Source organism: Platichthys flesus, chromosome 13 (assembly GCF_949316205.1).
Source record: "Platichthys flesus chromosome 13, fPlaFle2.1, whole genome shotgun sequence".
NCBI classification, from domain to species: Eukaryota; Metazoa; Chordata; class Actinopteri; order Pleuronectiformes; family Pleuronectidae; genus Platichthys; species Platichthys flesus.
The window spans coordinates 16,053,614-16,071,184 of record NC_084957.1 but is presented as its reverse complement, the minus strand read 5'-3'; the positions used below and the strand labels follow the sequence as shown (position 1 = coordinate 16,071,184).

The window sequence follows — 17,571 nt, the reverse complement described above, 5'->3', positions numbered from 1 at the left end:
CTCTTCCCCGAATCAATTACTTGAGGGCCAGGGTAACATAATTGAGGGCACATTTGGGCCCTGAAATTAACACAGAGTTTTAATGTTAAAACTTTTCTTCAACTTCTCACTTTCAATTCACCTCTCAAATTGAAACGTGAAAAAAAGTTAATTATAATATAACACTGATGATGACAATAAAAGGACAAGATTTTATTCTTAAGCAGCAATAAGATGCAGGAGTTTATTTAACACACAGTTTCTCTTTTCACAAAAAGCTTTTTAAGACAACAAACAAATAGACTAAAATTCAAGTGTTGAGTGAAATATAACATTTAGAAATCCAAGAAAACAGTTTAATATTTTAGGAAAAAATAAGTAAAATGGAAATATTCATGATGTGTACACCCATGCAGAGGGAATATGTTAATACAATCCTAGAACATGTCTGATAATATTGTTTATTTCATTTCACATGTTACCTCACTGGCTGAGGCCTCAGTCCAATTATCACCCAGGTCCAAGTGCCAGAGTTTCCTGCTGCGCTGGTCACACAGCACATTGAACACCCTCGAGGCTGTAGAAATATTCATAACAGGCATTTGACGGATTTTAAAAATCTGAAAAATGCAGCGGGTTCACGAAAAACATGCCAGCTGAGGGGATAAGGGTATTAAGACAGTGAAGCTGGCTCCAGTGAAACAGAATGGGGAGGATGGAGAGCTGCTGCAGACACTGCAGTTTATTTATTTATTTGATTTATTTCTCTTTTTGGTTTATTTGTTTATGCTGAGATGAGGGAAATAAGGAGCTGGTGCTGTTTTTCTGTTACAGTCGATGTTAAGGTACGAAAAAAGATCCACATGCTGGGAAATTTGACACAATACATAGATACAAAATATTAGATTAATAATATTGATTATAATAATGGGTTTTACAGAAGAAAGCATCAGAGGGGAAAGAGCAGATGGAAGAATTTTAGGGCTCTGACTGTTGCCAACATTTTCCAAAAGGTCCCATCTCCGAGCGCTCGTCGTAAGGATGCCTGCTTGCGGAGGAGATGAGGAGCTATCTGTAGATCCCAGTCCCACCCGCAGTGGTCCATGTCCACTGGTCATCACTTTGCTGAAAGAGACGGACAGAGAAAAGGGAGAAGGACAAAGAGAGAACCGTGATTTGTGAGGATAGCAAATGACAAAGGTCGGTAAATAAAAATTGAGCAGAGCAGAAATTAGAAAGCCCTGTAGGTTAAGCATACATACATATTTATACATGCATGCACATACAAGAACACGCTCCAATCAGCTGCATGCTTAATAGCCAGTATTTTTTCAATTCAATTACAAATGAATCAAATTCATGCCGCACCTTAAACAGCCTGACAGCCGACAACAATCTAATGGTGGTGGAAACAAATTGAGTAGGGTTATAATCATTAAGAACTATTTATCTGTGCTGCTCGGACACATCACCGTGACATACACATCCCTCACGTGTTCCAATCGGACCGGATCTAAACAACCCGCTGTGTTGATCACTTGACCTGGCAGAGGTCAGAGGTCAGCCAGTTCAAACAGCTATCAGCGAGCTGCAGGTTGCAGCAGGTGTCGTAAAACTGCTGCTTCTTATCTGAACTCTTTGACCCCTCATTAACCTCATCTCTGCCGCTTTGAGAATTATCACCCACCGCAGAGCAGCAGAAATCCTTTAGAGCATCTGGTGGGTTTGTGTGTTTGTGTGTGTGAGGTGGTGATAGAGAAACACGCCAGCGCCACTCGATTGTGTGAATTGGCCATTTAGCGAGAGTCAGTGAGTTAGTGGGACTCAAACGGTGAGTTAGAGGTGACGGTTAGAAGAGCCCAGCAGCGATTTGGGCAAAGTGTTAACGTCAGCATGTAAGATCAGTGACATGTTACTGCTGCATTCACATCAAGTGAGAAGGAGAGTGACATGGAAAAAGACAGATGTATAAAGAAAGAAAGAATGACAGAAAGAAAGAAAGAAACAGAAAGGACCATGAATGATGGATATTAAGAGATGGATATACAGAAAGAAAGACGTGTATAAAGAAAGAATTAGAGAAAGGTCATTACTTTCACCACTAAGCATCTGCAAACGTTTTTACACCACAAACATATATAATAGGTTTTATATGTTTGCAATCAGTGGTTGACATTAGATCAATAAATATATAAATAAACTGATCTGATTTATTGTGTTTACTAAATGAAAAACATGAAGCCACTTTGCACATTTTCAAGAATATTGTATATCAGATTCCCCCCTTTTGCTCCTGAGCACATGAACTCAAACTGCCTCAAGTTTGTTTATCTCTTAGACGCCATGAAAGAAACTCTTTATGAAAACACTCATGTCGAAAGAAAAGAAAAAAAAATGGCAGTAAAGCCTGGACTAGAGGTCCTTCCTTTGAGTACACCAACAGGAGGACTGTGAAGGACACTTTAAACGTCCATGTGGTTCTGTTTTCCTCAGATGTTTGGAACACCGGTATCAAAGAGTTTGTCTGATCTAAAATTAAATGGCACACAGAGAAAACCTAAGAACACAACTGATCCACGCTCCAGGGGCTGCATCCTACATGCTCCACAAAAACTGAGCCAAAACACGATGGTCTGGTAAATGGAGACTTTCCTATTTATGTCAAGCTTTAAGCGTCTGAAGACAGAGATTAAGTCCCATGTCCTTATACAGGAGATTGTTATCTTCCCGGGGTTTCTGGTGTTCATCATCTTCATCGGCGTTACACCTTTCTCTACACTGGCTCCTCTAAATAGTGCAGCTCATCCTCAGGTGATCAACTGCAAATGAGAAGCCCATTCACTGCAGGCATTCGGAGTTCACATTTAAGAGTAAGCGTTTTATTTTTTACTTATCTTTTGGGGTTTGGCCAACAAACATATTGTTTATAAAAACATCCAGAGGTCATACCGGTATTATAAGTGAACATTCAAGCCCAATGAACCACGACATTTGTGGGTAGAATCTTAAGTAAAACCTATAATGTCAAAAATATTCTCTGTGCATAACGATGGCAAATCAAAGCTGAACTGGTAAGTCTCTAAACTTTCATGGATGTTTTTAATGGACATGCTGGGCAGAGAGTCTTCATTTAAATGAGTAAATAAGACTCACTTGTGTTTTGTTTAAAACCTCTCTGTCTGTGTTTCCTGTCGTGTCTGAGTTATTTTTAGTGATGACGCCTTGTTTTGAGATCTCAGCTCGTACTTACCTTGATGAATACACTGTTGGAGTTAATGGACAGAGCCACAGAGAAAAATTTTCAAAAATGGACTTTACAGGTACACCTGCTGAGTAAGAGTAGCGAATGTACATAGGTTGGCAAAGTGGAGTATGAAATGATGGATAAGGTGATGAATCATTAGCCTCTTAGCCAGTCACTTTAACCACTCTTTAACCACTATTGTTAAAACTGTAGATTGACGCCATCACAGTGGAACATAGCAAATGTGGCTCACAAAATTGAGCTGACGACTTCTACTTGTGAAATTTCATTGGTGGAGAACTTTTTGTCATGCAACTTAAAGTATATTTCCTATTTATAAATAACAATATTTATAAAAATTGATGTTAATGGACCAACAGTCCCCTTAAATGCTGCACCAAACCTGTCATGTTGGTTCAACACTTCCATTAGTGGTAGGTATAGGTTTGTAGGCTTATACAACGTACAGCAGCAGAAAGAAGCTCGATCCACATATTCCATTGGGTCTTGTTAAAACAGTTTGAGTCCGTCTTTAGCACAGAGGCTGAACAATGAACTTTGAATGTGAACAATACTTCAACATCATGTGATTTGGCTCAGTCGTGTCCTTTAGATTCAGCAGTTAAAAATGTTCACATCTAAAAAAATGTTATTGAGAAACATCGATTGTTTTGTGATTGGCAGTTTGCTGATGTATTGAAAAAAGTTTAACGGTCTAAATCAGGGAGAAGTGTTTCCTAAAAAAGTCATGATTTGGGTAAACTAATTTAGGCTGCTAAGTTTTTTAAGTGAAGGAATTGGAAGAGTTTCATGGTCGTCTTCACAAATCCCCTGTGAGATTACATTTATAACCATTGAATAAATTATATTATTATTATATTTCACAAAACCCAGTAAAATACAACTGGGTTTTCAGAGGTTTTTCCAGTTCGAGCATTCTCCCATTCCATATCGGAGACATGTTTGCATCCCAGAGGAAAAATATAGAGGGTTCAATTACATCAAGAGTTTATATTCAATGATTAGTCTGGTTTTAGACACTACATGTGTGCAATCAATACATCAAAGCCATGTATTGTAATATTTTTACCTTTACTGCATTCCCTGAAAATGTCAATTAAGCTTATAGTGAAGAGAAAGCTTTATAATTAAAAAATAAAAAAGTTTTTACAGTAATTTATAAAATGTCTATATGTCTGTTTTTAAAGAAATGATTATGAGCTGCTGATTGTTGTTGTTATGTGCAGACTCATGTTTGAGGATTCTGGTCTCATGACCTCAGCTTCAGCCCTGATTGGGAGCCTGCGACATTTCATTCTGTGATGGACAGTGCTGCAACCCCACGCACCTTCCATATACTCCCATCGTCTTCAGACCTATTCTTTCCTTCCCCCCCCCACCACCACCACCACAGAAGAAAAAACTAAATCCCCGGTTCCTGTGGAGCGGCTCGTTTTGTGTGGTCCCAGCACTGTCCCGTGTTTTTTATCGCTCCTGTGACGGGTTACCCCCGGTCTCCCATCGCACCTGCGCCGCTCCCAGGTCCCTACAGGAATGCGCTGGGGCTTGTAATCGCCTTTGTGGGGGCCATTGAGTTGTACACGGCTGACTGAAACTTCCCAACCTCACAGCGCGCTGGCCGCTGAATGGGGCTCAGCGTGGGGCGGCTCTCCAAACCACGGCCGCTGCCAAATTCCTACAGTGGAGCTCCACAATCACTCCCACACAGGCCCCGGTATATACAGCCAGGCAGGAGGGGTGGGGGAGGAGGGGAGGGATGGGGTCGGGATGTGTCGGTGGCGTTGGTGTGAGAGTGAGTGTGCGTGCGTGCCTGTGTGCGTGCGTGTTGGACACAGAGATTTAAAGTCTACATTTGACCCCGCTTTGTGCGTTTTTATCCACTTGGTCCCGAACATGCATTTGGCTTTTTTTTTTCTCCCCCAATTGCTGCGTGATTATTTGTGATTTTAAATTGGACATTTGAAAGTGTATTGGATGTCTCACCTCTTGTCGGAAAGCTCCAGTGCAGATGCTATTCCAACAACGGAGAGATCTGGAAAATGAGAAATAGAAAATGGGGGGGGGGGGGGGGGGGAGGAAAAATAAAAAGATTTGGTGAATGCTGCCGGACAAAGTTTGGATAAATAAAGCAATTTCTCACAACTTTCAGTGTATTCTGCGCTGCGTTTCGGTGCATTAGGTCTGTGCGCCGGCGTGCAGCGTGGTAGCTGTGGGTAGATAGAGCAGCACCGCAGGATTAAGAGGCAGCAAGATTGTTAAACATGTCAACGTGTAATTGCACGATAAGGCCCTTCCCGAGGAATTCATTGGCCCAGTTGCTTTCTCTATTCCGCGCTAATCTCGCCCGGCACATTCGCTCTGTGCAATCTGTCTCCATAATCTTCTGTGACAGAGCGGGCGACGTGAGCAGGCTGCCTGGTAATTTTTTTTTAGGAAAAGGGGGGAAGAGACGCGGAGAAAATATGCAGAGGCGTGATAAAGTGACGCTAATTATCCCCATTTAGGACAGGGAGTGCAAGGGATCGGGGCTTTGCGAGCAGCCCGAGTGTGCGCCGGAGCTGATGGCCTCCTAGCACGGAATATATCGGTGGCTACAAGATAAGGGGAGCGCGCGGCGGAGAGATTTATTGGCCGGTCAGCTAAACACACTCTTGCGGGCGCGCACACACACCCAAACACACACACACACGCACACCCAAACATACACACGCACTCCCAAACACACACACGCACACGTTTACATCCGCACCCATCGTTGCCTGTTCACGTTGCACCCTGCACTTACCGCTCCTCCAACCTTAAGGTGTAATTTATGCGGGTTAAATTTGCCAGAACGCGCCTCTTTGAGCCGCGGCGATGCGCCGTGACGCGCTCCGCCTTCCCGGGCTTTCAGCGCTAATCCGCATCTCTTCACATCAACAGATAAGATTTGAAACAGATGCAAAACACGTGAGGGGCTAGGGGGGGGGAGGGGGGGGTAACCAAACCCACCTCCTCTGTGCCACAAACACGCCGCAGCGAGGAGGACAGTGCGCGGGGAAATGTCTAGATGCAGCTTCTTTGGGGTTTTGGAATTTAAACTCGTTCTCAGACATTGCTCCCTCTGATTCCTTTCAATAGATTGACGAGCAGCCAGACGTGACACGCTTCACTATGAGGCCTAACAGGTTTAATTGACATGCCATGCAAGTCTTCATCAGTGTGAAATAGACCCTTTAACTATGTATTTGAGATTAATTGATTTTTTTTCTATATTCAAAATGCCTAAGTAGGCATAAATGTCCCTCATTTGCATGTGTATGGCTATTAGCCTGCATCTGAGGCCTACAGGCGATGACAGGTGTACATGTCAAAAGAAGATGTGGTTTATGACAAAAATTTAAGTAATTCTCATTATTTTGAAGGAATTATTAATCTGAATGACATTGGGGTCTTGTGCCAAATCTACAGAATGTGTCAGTGAAAATCCAACATCTACAGCTTCGAAATGTTGATGAGTCATGATTTAACCCCATTTAACTCCACATTTGGTGGAGGGTTGAGTCCAGTTTGGTTGTAAACGATTCGATGGTGGTGCTCCTTGATATCTGGTTTGTCTTGACATATTTGGTGCTCTCTTTTGCGCAGTGAAGGAAACTTTTATATTTTGAAAAAATGTTGTTTTTCTGCCTTTATGATAGCAAACCTCTTATTTCTCTCCATTTTTATCCCCTTGGTGCCTGATGGAGGTTTCTGGACTTCATCAAGTGTCGAGAGGAAAATACAGAACCGACTCTCACTGATACCTACTCTTGCTCATCTGACTCTCATGTGATTGCAATTTATGAATAAAAGCATATTGGATTTAATAACAGCTGTTACAAAGTCATGATTTGAACACTGCTCAGGGGAAATTGGCTAAATGTATGCAGAGATTTTTATGATACTGAGAATTTTCTCTGAGGTCACCACGTAGCCACCAAGATGTAAATTTATAAAAAGCCTTTAATCTCTTGGTTCACATATTTTATGTTTTATCTCTCAAGAATAATAAAATTTAAAGACACAAGACATAAACTAGGATGATGAAAAAAAATATTATGTCCCGAGGCCAGAGGCTGTAAAATAAACAAGTTCAAGTGAAGGAGTGAGACTAGAGTCTTTAAAATAATAACTATGTTAATATTAATAATTGTATTGATAAATTATTCGTTAAATATTTATGTTATTGATCATTTCCAACTAAGTCTCATGAGTTAAGTGTCAAGTTCTCAAAACAGAAGCAGTGAATTTGGCTTCTTCAAAAATTTCTGCGGATATTCTCCAAATTACCCTTGTGATTTTATCAGATAGGATTTATTGTATATTTTATAGCAGCCTGGTATACACACATATAAGTACTATTAAAAATCCTGCGCAGATGACACCTCTGCAGACATTGATAATTTTTCATTGATTTCATTATTAAAACTTTGATGTTAATTGGTTAAGAGAGTGAATGTGACACAACCTATTGGTTAGACAAATACAAATGTAGACTAATGATTGATCATATATTTATGTAATATACGAAACATTGTTTAAAACAAGGATTACATTTTTGCTGCTTAAATTTGCTATAAAACGTCACATTTCATAGGCAATTGAAAGGGGAAAAGGAAACGTTTTAATAAGTAAAAGCTTTTATTCCTTATAATAAATGAAGACACTTTGTTAATTACACTAACAGGTGGTTTGTCAAATGAGGCCTTCTCATAATCTATATCAATCAGATTCAATTTTTAAGGAATATGTTCAAAAACGAATAGAGCAATGAATTATATGAAATCAAATGAATTATGAGAAAGGACAATGTGGGCCATCATTTTGGCCTTAACAATTAAACGACTTGAATATGTTTTGGCCTAACCCCTAAATATGAAAAAAAATAAGCTTTATATAATGTTCTTATTTTATAAAAGTTTAGCTCATGAAACATCATCAACCCACTGTAAATGTGTCCTCACAGCCCTTCAAACTGTAGCTTTTACGCACAATTACGCACAAACAATTGGGTCTATTTCAAAGCTCATGGGACCTAGATGTGTCCAAATTTAAAGAGGTGGCAATTTTTCTCCAGAGGAGGATTCGTGATATTCTCGTGTTGTAAAACGTGAAGAGACTCCTCCAAGAACATCGTGAAAAAGAATCAGTGTAAGAGCATTCTCTTAAGAATCAATGCAACATCTTGTGAAATTTATTCAATTCTTGTTCATTGCAATATCAGGGCTTTTCACTCGCAGGAAAAGCACTTAAAATTACAACAGCAGTTGCCCGTCATCCTTTTGAAATATTAAAATTATTCACAATTTACAATAATTAGAGTGTTACAATAAAAAGAGATGATTTCCAAGAATTAAGACACAGGCTTCTGCAAATGAACACAAATATTTAAAGAACGTGATTTTTTTCCCATTTCTTTTTAAAGCACTTTCTTATGATTATGACACGTTTTTCTCATTTTCAAATAACTTACAAGAAAATTATGAGACAATTGAACCAAATACTCCCCACGTGGACCTGGCATAACCCTCAACTAAGACTGTGAAGTAATGGACAAAAAGATGATAGCACAATAACCAATATCTCAGCTTCATATTAGTTATATAATTTCACTGGTTGCTATTCCAAAAAAAGCCGAGATGAATATGCTATTTACCCTTCATTTACAATATCATAAACATTCTGTACAAAATGCAGGTAGATCTCGGGGCCGGGGTTATTTAGAAAAGAGGTAAATATTTGGTTATGTGTTCGTTTGCAGTTTTCAATTTTTCTGTGAGTTCTAAATATGTGTTAGAGGGACCGTCCCGTTCACTCCAGCCGTGGCGCTCTGGTAATGCTGCGGCAAGGCATGGAGTCTACTTTGCATTGACGGGTCCCCCGGCTCTCCGGTCGGTAAATACATGCTTATCATCTCTCTCAAGTCTCCGGGGCAAGGACCCCGTGAGTGTGTGCTGCTGACGGGAGGGCTTACACTCGGCTCCGATTTCACCAGCGACCCTAACGTCCCCATGGCAGTGGAGGAGGAGACGCCGGAGCCCTGGTGCTGTGTGTAGGTGATCCCGCCGTAGCCGGAGGGTGAAGCGTTCATGTAGCTCTGAGAGTTCGAGATGGGGCTGTACTGCAGCGCTGACATGTCGTAGCGGTGCATGGGCTGCGGGTTGTGTGAGTGGTGGTGGTGCGAGTGGTGGTGGTGGTGCGCTCCGCTCCCCGGGTGCTGGCTGTAGGCGAGCTGAGCCTCCTGCATCATCGCGGCGGCTGCCGCCGCTGCAGCCACCTGCCCCGAGTACGCGCCGTTCGCCCAGCCGTTCATGTGCGCGTAGCCGGAGCTGCCTGAGCCTCCGTGACCCCCGGGGCTCTCTAACCTCTGTCCGATCCCCGAGGATCCCATGCCGTGCCCTAAACCAACTCCACCACCCCCACTGGGCCCAGAAAGCAGTCCACCTGCGAGGGAATATTTGTCCTTTTTCAGCAGCGTCTTGGTCTTCCGTCTTGGCCGGTACTTGTAATCCGGATGCTCCTTCATGTGCATGGCTCGCAAACGTTTCGCCTCGTCGATGAAAGGGCGCTTCTCAGCCTCGGACATTACCTTCCACTCGGCACCCAGCCGCTTGCTGATCTCAGAGTTGTGCATCTTGGGGTTCTCCTGTGCCATCTTCCTCCGCTGCCCACGGGACCACACCATGAACGCGTTCATCGGTCTCTTCACCCGTTCCTGGTTCGCTTTGGACCCGCCATTCGGCCCGGTTTGCCCCGTGGTCGTGTTCGTTTGGGGGCCGGGGGAATGGAGGTCAGTTTCCATCATCATGCTATACATTCACCTGGTTTTAAAGTTCGCCACCAACAGAGAAAAAAGTATTTTTTAAGATAGGCTAAGTGCGCACAAAGTTCGGGGACGCACAGGTCGACTGAGTCGCAGAATGGATATTCTGAAACCCAAACGAATCAAATACGACACAAAAAAATAATCCGAGAAGGGATATCAAAATGTTCCAACCAGTTTTTCTCCCTGTCTTCGCCTGGGTTGGTTCACATCCACTGTGAGAGAATGCGCATTTGAGCCACTTTGCTTATGTCGGAGTTGAGAAGTTGGTTAAAGCGGCGGCCATATGATGCGCACTGACAGCGGTTAAATGAGCCACAAGCGGCCAATGAGGCTCTAGCAGCAGACTGATTTGCATGGCGTTTGGTCAGGTGACTAGGGGACCACGGAGGAAGAACACGCCGGAGGAGGAGGCGGAGAAGGAGGAGGCAGAGAGGAGGGTCAATCCCACAAATAGCACAAGGCATTTGAAATTTCAAAACACCCTCTCAGAGGCTCAAACTAAACAAAAATAACTAAGATTTGTTTGCAGCGATGAAGCGACCAAACGGTGGGGGCAGTATGTGATTAGACTGAGTCAAACATCTCAGCATATTTAAAAATATGGCTCATGTATGGATGGATGCTGACTTTCAGAAATCCGCTTTAAAAAGAGAAGCAGCAGTTTAAGTGAAATAATTTATTTAACCTCCACTTTCTCTTCAAATATGAAAGTCCTGAAAGGCTGGATCCAACTGTAACTTTACGCAGAGGTATTACACCACAGCCGATACGAACCAAATCACTTTCAGAGGACTTGATGCGCAACCAGCCCTTCAAAATCTAGATTATTAGTCACCTCTCCTTTTACCCAGGAATATAATTAAGGCAGGCTATGCAAGAGTGAAAGAGTGTGGCGGTGATTTGGTAAAAAACAGTAAACAGGAGAAACCCATGCGGGTGGATGGCCACATAACGGGATAAAATTGCCGGGGAAAAGCGCTCTTATCGCCGTCTGCTGGTGATGGCGCACGAGTCCTCGTGTCTCTGCCTTCAGCTAGAGACGTTGACTTTCTTTATAACAATATTTAATGTGTCTTTTTTAACGTCCAGTCCAGCAGTCCGCGTGCGTAAAAACCATGAGAAGGAACTGGGTCTATACGTGTCTTCGCGTCCGGGCATATATAATCCAGATTTCACAGCTGACCTCCTCTGAAAAGCCCAATCAACCTCTAATTGAAAGGGAAAACGAAATACCACTTCCCGCGGCGAGACTAACGATTTAATCATTCTATCGTTCTTTGCTGTGTTTTTTTATATTTTAATTAGAGCTTAGCTTGATAAAGCTCCCTGCTCAGGGCCTGAGGGAGCGGGATCACTCGGACGGATCCATGCGTCTTTGGTAATAGGGTTAACGGGAGATCACAATGGTCAATAAACGTTCGCAGTGGTCCGGGCCATGTGGCTTAAGGCCCGAGAAAGATGACAATATAATGACGGCGAAGGCGGAGGAGGGGGGGGGGGACATGATACCAGACAACAAGCAAACAATGCTGACTGAAAATAAAGTCCTATAATAAACCTTTGCTCGATATTAACCCTAATAGTCCCCACAAGAGTCTACTGTAATTTAAAATAGGCCCATCATTACAAGAAACGATATAAGCAGACATAATCAAATATTTGGGCACAGTTATTTCAAATTCAAAAAATATATTTTTTAAAATAATCTGAACAAGTAATTTTGATAAGCGACAATAGAGAGAAAGGTAATTAATATTAATATGAATGAAGTGGATGTATATTGTTCATGGAGAGTTGGCCTCACATGCAGTGACACAAGGATCCCGATGGTCAGTGTTTTCTATCTCTGTCATCCCCCATCAGTTACTCCTCATTTAACAAACCTCTTTTCAAGCCTCCTCGCTCCTTTGTGCGCGGCCTCCACAACAGGATGTGAGTGTGTGTTTGAGTGTGCGTGTGTGTCTCTGTGTGTGTGTGTGTGTGCGCGCGCGCTCCTAAGACTGGGGCTAAGGGTCAAAGCAGTTAGCCAACACTCCTACCCACACAACAAATACCCCTTAATATAAATAATCCCACGGCTATGAGCGTCCACGCGCATTGTCATTGGACCCTTATTTCTACACTTTTTCCCATCATCCACGCACAAAAGTTACAAAACCCGTTTTAATCTTTTACATTTTCTTCTAAAATATTTAACCTGAGCCAAAACGTTTCCACGCGCGCGCTGCATGGCTGTGCGTAATTGTGCGCAAGCCAGGACACTTGGAACTGGTTGGCGTTGGCTCTGGGGGTAAAAAAGGTAATATGGTCACCTGCTGATCACCTGGACACACAACACCAGGTCTTGTGTCGATCATTGAACCGATCATACTTGTACATATAGTAGTTAAATGTTTGCGTAACATTGTACCGATTTGTTGTCCTTATTTTTTCTGTTTATTTGTCTATTTCTGTACGTTGAAAGCAACGGAAAAGACGGAGTCAAATTCCTTGTTCGTGCGCGCATACATGGCCAATGAAGCTGATTCTGACCTGAAGAGAGAAAGCACCTGTTCACTCACACTAAAATCTAAAGATGCGGTGATCAGCCCTCGACCACTGTCCCCCGCCTCTCCCCGCCTACTGGAAGGTAAACAAACAGGCGTATAACGTAAATTCTGACAGCCAACAACACCAGTAACAATTCATCGCTTAATAAATAGATCCACATTTTTAAACCACGCAGCGAATTTGTTTCCTCTGTAATTCAGATGGAGACAGATGCATCAGATAATAACCACTCAGCCCGGAGCAGATCAGTAGCCGATAATGTCACTTCGGCGAGAAAGAAAAAAAAAAAATCAACCTGAGTCGGTTAGTGAGCAACTGGTAGCACCAGGAGCCGCGGAGCGCTGCGCTCTGCCGCGCTGCCGAGCCCCGCGGAGCGCACTTGTCCCGAAATAAAACCACAGCCTGCAGCTATTAAAACACACATTACCCCTCTCCTGAAATGACGATGCCAATAAAGACCAACATGTGCAGTGAATGACATCAGAGAGCTGTCAAGTTACCGCTATTTATTCCGCCATACAAATCTCGACAAAAAATAGATTTGACGAACAAGACAGGTTAAGTGCATCAACAAGTTAAATATCGGCACAAATGTCGCCTTTTTTTGGCGTGTATATGTAAACTTACGCATGTTCCCCTGGTTCCCTCTGCTCCAGACCAAGTGGGCAGATTTGTCCCTTCATGCTCCTAAAGCCGTCCTAAACCCTCCAAAGCTTCATGTAAGACCGCTACTCCCACTACAGTCTGGCCGCTCCAGTGCCAAGGCCATCCATACCCGGTGCCCAAACCCACTACTCAACACACACTGAGCGGCAGAGACAAGAAGAAATGACATTTATTGTACACTCTAAAAAAGACAATTCCAAGTTATTGTTTCTCTCTGCGAAAGGGGCTTGCTTCTAACATAATGAAGCGTCTTTTGTGTGGCACAGAACAATACAAAACAAGTATTCTAATAAATAGCCACTTTTTCTTTTTTTTTTGGCTCTCCAGGATGAATGGACTGGAGCGGCGGGGTTCTGAAAGGCAGCTGTGCCGCATTGGCGGAGGAGGGGCGAGGACTTGGCGAGGAGCCCCGCACCCCCTTCGCCTCCTCCTGCATTCTGACTCCCATTACTGATCCTGGAACAGAAAGGGATGCAGCGACAGGGGGAGAGAGGAGGGAAGAGGAGAGGAGGGAGGAGAGGTATTGACTTTGGAGGCTGTTTTCATTTGCGACATTAACCGAGAATGAGATCCTGGAATCACCAAATATTACTGAAAATACTGAGGAGAGACCAGTGTGTCCAGTCAGAGTCCGTTTATATGACTTGTGCAGCTCACAGACATATGGTTCTGACAGCTGACACACACACATACACACATACACACACACACACACACACACAGATTAATCAAACATCTCTTATATACACCCAGATGCACAGTTTGATGAATGTGCAGTGTCTGTCAGTGTGAGACAGACAGACAGACAGACAGATTCGTTTCTTTTCTGTGTAACCCACAGGATGAGAGCCAGGTGGATCAGCTCCTTCTCCGCTGAAGAATCAGGTGAACGGCTGCCTCCTTTCTGCCTGTTGCTGCGTCACAGTTGCCAGAGCTGACGGACTCCCTGATTAAAAGTCTCTGGAGCTGGCAGCATCTCTTCACTGCTTCACGTGTCCAGGTGCTTTCATGCAAGCCAAGGTGAAAAATATGTGGGTGCTATTAAAGTAATTCTGTCATTTAGGAACAACAAAGCAGACTCTTGGAGATGATTTAGGAACTGATCATTCATTGTTTTATAATGATTCGGTGACATTAACAGTAGACAAAGAGGAAGGGTTGGGTCCTCCACTTTAAGCCGTTTTTAAGGAAACACATGCAGAATATGCAACACTTTTACAATACAAGCTGCAAATGCAAATCAAATAAATAACCAAATAAATGTGCTTCAACTAGCATAAACAAAAATGAGATGAGCCCGACTGGGACATGCTCATGGCTCTTAAACTGCATTCAGACATGTAGGCTTGATATTCTCCTTAAATCTACTGGAGGGGCTGTATGTGAGAACACAACTGACGGTGTCATTTGCACCAGACATTCCTCTGAACATTTCCTGCCACCCCCCTGAATAAATGTCCAGAAAAATCCCAGCGAGTGATGGAAGCAAAACAAAAACAAAAAAACGGATGAAAAAGAGGTGCCACACACAGCAGATGTCAGCTTGGAAAGACGATGAGATCGGAGAGCTTTTGGGGATAAGAGGTGTCAAGGTGCGTTAAATAAAAAAAATGTGATTTCCAAAACAGAGTTCCTCGTGTCCTGCCTCCTGCATGCTCTATCTACCCAGATGCCACTTTTCCAGTTACTGTGAAAGCATCTGACTCGCACAATCTCCAGCCAGGTTCATTACTTTTTTGTATTGCCTGGAAACACTTTTGGTGGTAGTGTGACTTTTTGCAGTGCACGTCTCTTTGGTTTTATTGAATATATTTGCAGGGCATGTATTGTTTTAATCAATGATGTTTTTTCTAATTTGCTTGTCCTTTCTCAAGGTTGCAGTGCATTGAGCTCTCAGGGCCTCGGCACATGTGGTATTTCTCAACTCAACCTCAATAAACCTGCCACGGGTAACTCTTTCATTCACCTTCTGTCTGAGAAAAAGACTCGCTGCAGATTAAAACAACTGCTACGTCCTGTCATTTTCACTGATTCACCAGAGATTGCTCTGTCACTTTGTGAGATGTGCGGCATCAAATAAGTGCTATACCCATGAACCACACAAGCAGGAGATTGACACAAAGTGATAAAGCTAAGTAAAAAAGTCAATGTCGAAACTATTGAGGGGGGGGGGGGGGACAAGAGAGCGAGAGAGAGAGAGTGAGAGATGAGGTCAAGTTCAGGCCTGAAAGTGGTGAGGGAAGAGCGAGCCAATTGGCTAAAAGCAGAGGTCCACGCTCCGTTCCTTTGAGTACCCTCTCTCTCCAACACACAAATATTAATAACATGACACTCAAAAACACAAAGAGCTCCACAACAGTGAGAGACAACAACACACAAACATAATAAGTCAAGAGAGCTACCCCCAAAAAAATCAACAAATCTTGAACTTTCATACTCTCTTAGAACGACACAGTATTGAAAACTACGTGAAGGTTGAGGTTGAGAAACCCAACCCTTCCAGCTTTGTAAAAAGGACGAGACAAATGGGGAAGAGAGGAGGGGTTGGTGGAAAATAATGTATGTGAGAACACAAATGTCCGAGTCGGTTGCGCCTTTAATTTCTCCAGAACTTTTGTACAGACTGAGCAGACCAAGAACAGAAATCAGGTGTTGAAATTATTCAAGTTAGTAATGGCTGAAATTGGTTTATTTGCTGGACGTATTGAACATATTTTAGAAAACAACATAATGCATTGTGTCCTTATTGATTCGAGAGTGGGTTGGAAAAACCAAACTGCCAAACTGAAGGTGCCATTTTTTTGCCCTTCAAATCTGGGGCACTCTTGTCTACAAGCAATTTGTTCTTTTGTTGCTCCATGTGCTCTATTTTCATTTTCTCTTGTTAGAATTGTAAGAGAGGAGCATATAAGGGCTTGATGGAGTGGTGAGTCAGAGACAGGACGACATGAACAAGTGAGAAGGAGAGAAGGAGGGAGGGTGAGGGGGAGAGAGAGAGAGAGAGAATGAGAGACCAGGGAGGCCAATGTCAATCCCACAGCAAACAGCAGTGGATAATCATGGGCTTTAGGAAAACACTGTGTCCATAATGCTATTACCCAGGATTACCTACTCCAGCAGCGAAGGCAAGACTCTCTTCATAGTGTGGCACAGACCTTTCAGATAATCATCTGATCACCGACAACAAACTCAGAAGCAACATCCCGTTATTCAGAAAGGACGGAAAATTCTGCAGCCTGTTTGGAATGAAGACATATTGTAAGCCCAAAGTATTTCACTGAAAAAATATCAGATTTTGAATTTAGCACGCCAGTCACTTCCTCTCTCTCTCTCTCTCTCGCTCTCTCTCTCTCTCTCTCTCTCTCTCTCACACTTTCATTCTCTCACTGTTTCCTGCTCCCGGGGCGCTCTCTCCTTCTCCCGCAGGGCAATTAGAGACAAGATTTTACGCATTGTTCAGCTTATCAATTAGCCATAACACCTTCCCCCTCTGATTGGTCTGTAATGAACGTAATGGTTTTAACAGTCAGAGTTGCAACTCTTAGAGGTGCTGCGCTAATGGTGTCGCCACGGCGATGGAGTCACAGTAACAGCTCGGCGGAAAAGCAGGAAGGAGGAGAAGGAGGTGTTGGTGGGGGGGTGTGGGGGGGGGTTAAGTCAGCTCTCTCTAACATATCTCTAATTAGAGCTCACAGTCAGTCATTACTGATGTAATAGGGTGTAACACTAATGGCTATCAGGCAAGTCCCCACAAACAACAGAGGGGGGCTCTTGTAAGGTGAGAGGAGCTGGAAATTTATGGAGGAAGGAGAGAAAAAAAGCTGAGATTATGACGAGGAGATGGGGTGAAATGGAAAGTTGGTGTGTGTATGTGTGTATGTGTGTATATGGGTGTGTGTGTCTTCTACAAAGCCTTGTAGTAGATAAGGTTTTAAGTGCAGCCGTCAGACAAGGTCAGGGCCCATTAATGGAACATCTTTCTTGATGGTGAAATCTGTCATGTTAGACACTGGCCAGATATAGAGATGGACAAGACAAGTAAAAATGGATACAAATTAAGAAGGTATGAGAGCCTGCTTGGTCCCGGGGAGGCCAGAGGACAGACCGAGTGAGCCGGAGGGAGGGAGGCGGTGAGACAGACTCCTGGTTAAGCACTTTGGCACTTTTACCTTGTTAGCACTGATGCGCCCTGTAGCCCACTCAGCTAGTGATGCTTGTTTTTACACTTTTCAGCACTAGATTGCTTTGGCTGGAGCGAAACAGA

The 17,571-nt window shown here is 43.2% G+C and overlaps 1 protein-coding gene across 4 annotated transcripts; it reads right to left on the bottom strand.

Annotated features, from left to right (window-relative positions):
* Positions 1-221: 221 nt before the first annotated feature.
* On the bottom strand, positions 222-13,502 carry sox1a (SRY-box transcription factor 1a). 4 transcript variants are annotated; one of them, XR_009924065.1, is made up of 4 exons: positions 9,240-10,417; positions 5,228-5,276; positions 1,348-1,375; positions 222-1,104 (listed from the first exon to the last, which is right to left on the bottom strand). XR_009924065.1 is itself a non-coding variant. In XM_062403450.1 (3 exons), exons 1-2 carry the CDS (start codon positions 10,080-10,082, stop codon positions 5,256-5,258), a joined length of 864 nt encoding a protein of 287 aa, XP_062259434.1. In that variant the 5' UTR covers positions 10,083-10,417; the 3' UTR covers positions 222-1,104; positions 5,228-5,255. The 4 variants fall into 4 exon arrangements, 2 of the variants coding, with proteins under 2 accessions (XP_062259434.1, XP_062259433.1); XR_009924066.1 differs by lacking the exons at positions 1,348-1,375; positions 9,240-10,417 and adding an exon at positions 13,269-13,502; XM_062403450.1 differs by lacking the exon at positions 1,348-1,375.
* Positions 13,503-17,571: the final 4,069 nt, after the last annotated feature.

What these genes read in the sequence shown, in the direction of transcription:
- sox1a (XM_062403449.1), bottom strand. Translation starts at nt 10,082, where the DNA reads ATGTATAGCATGATGATGGAAACTGACCTCCATTCCCCCGGCCCCCAA.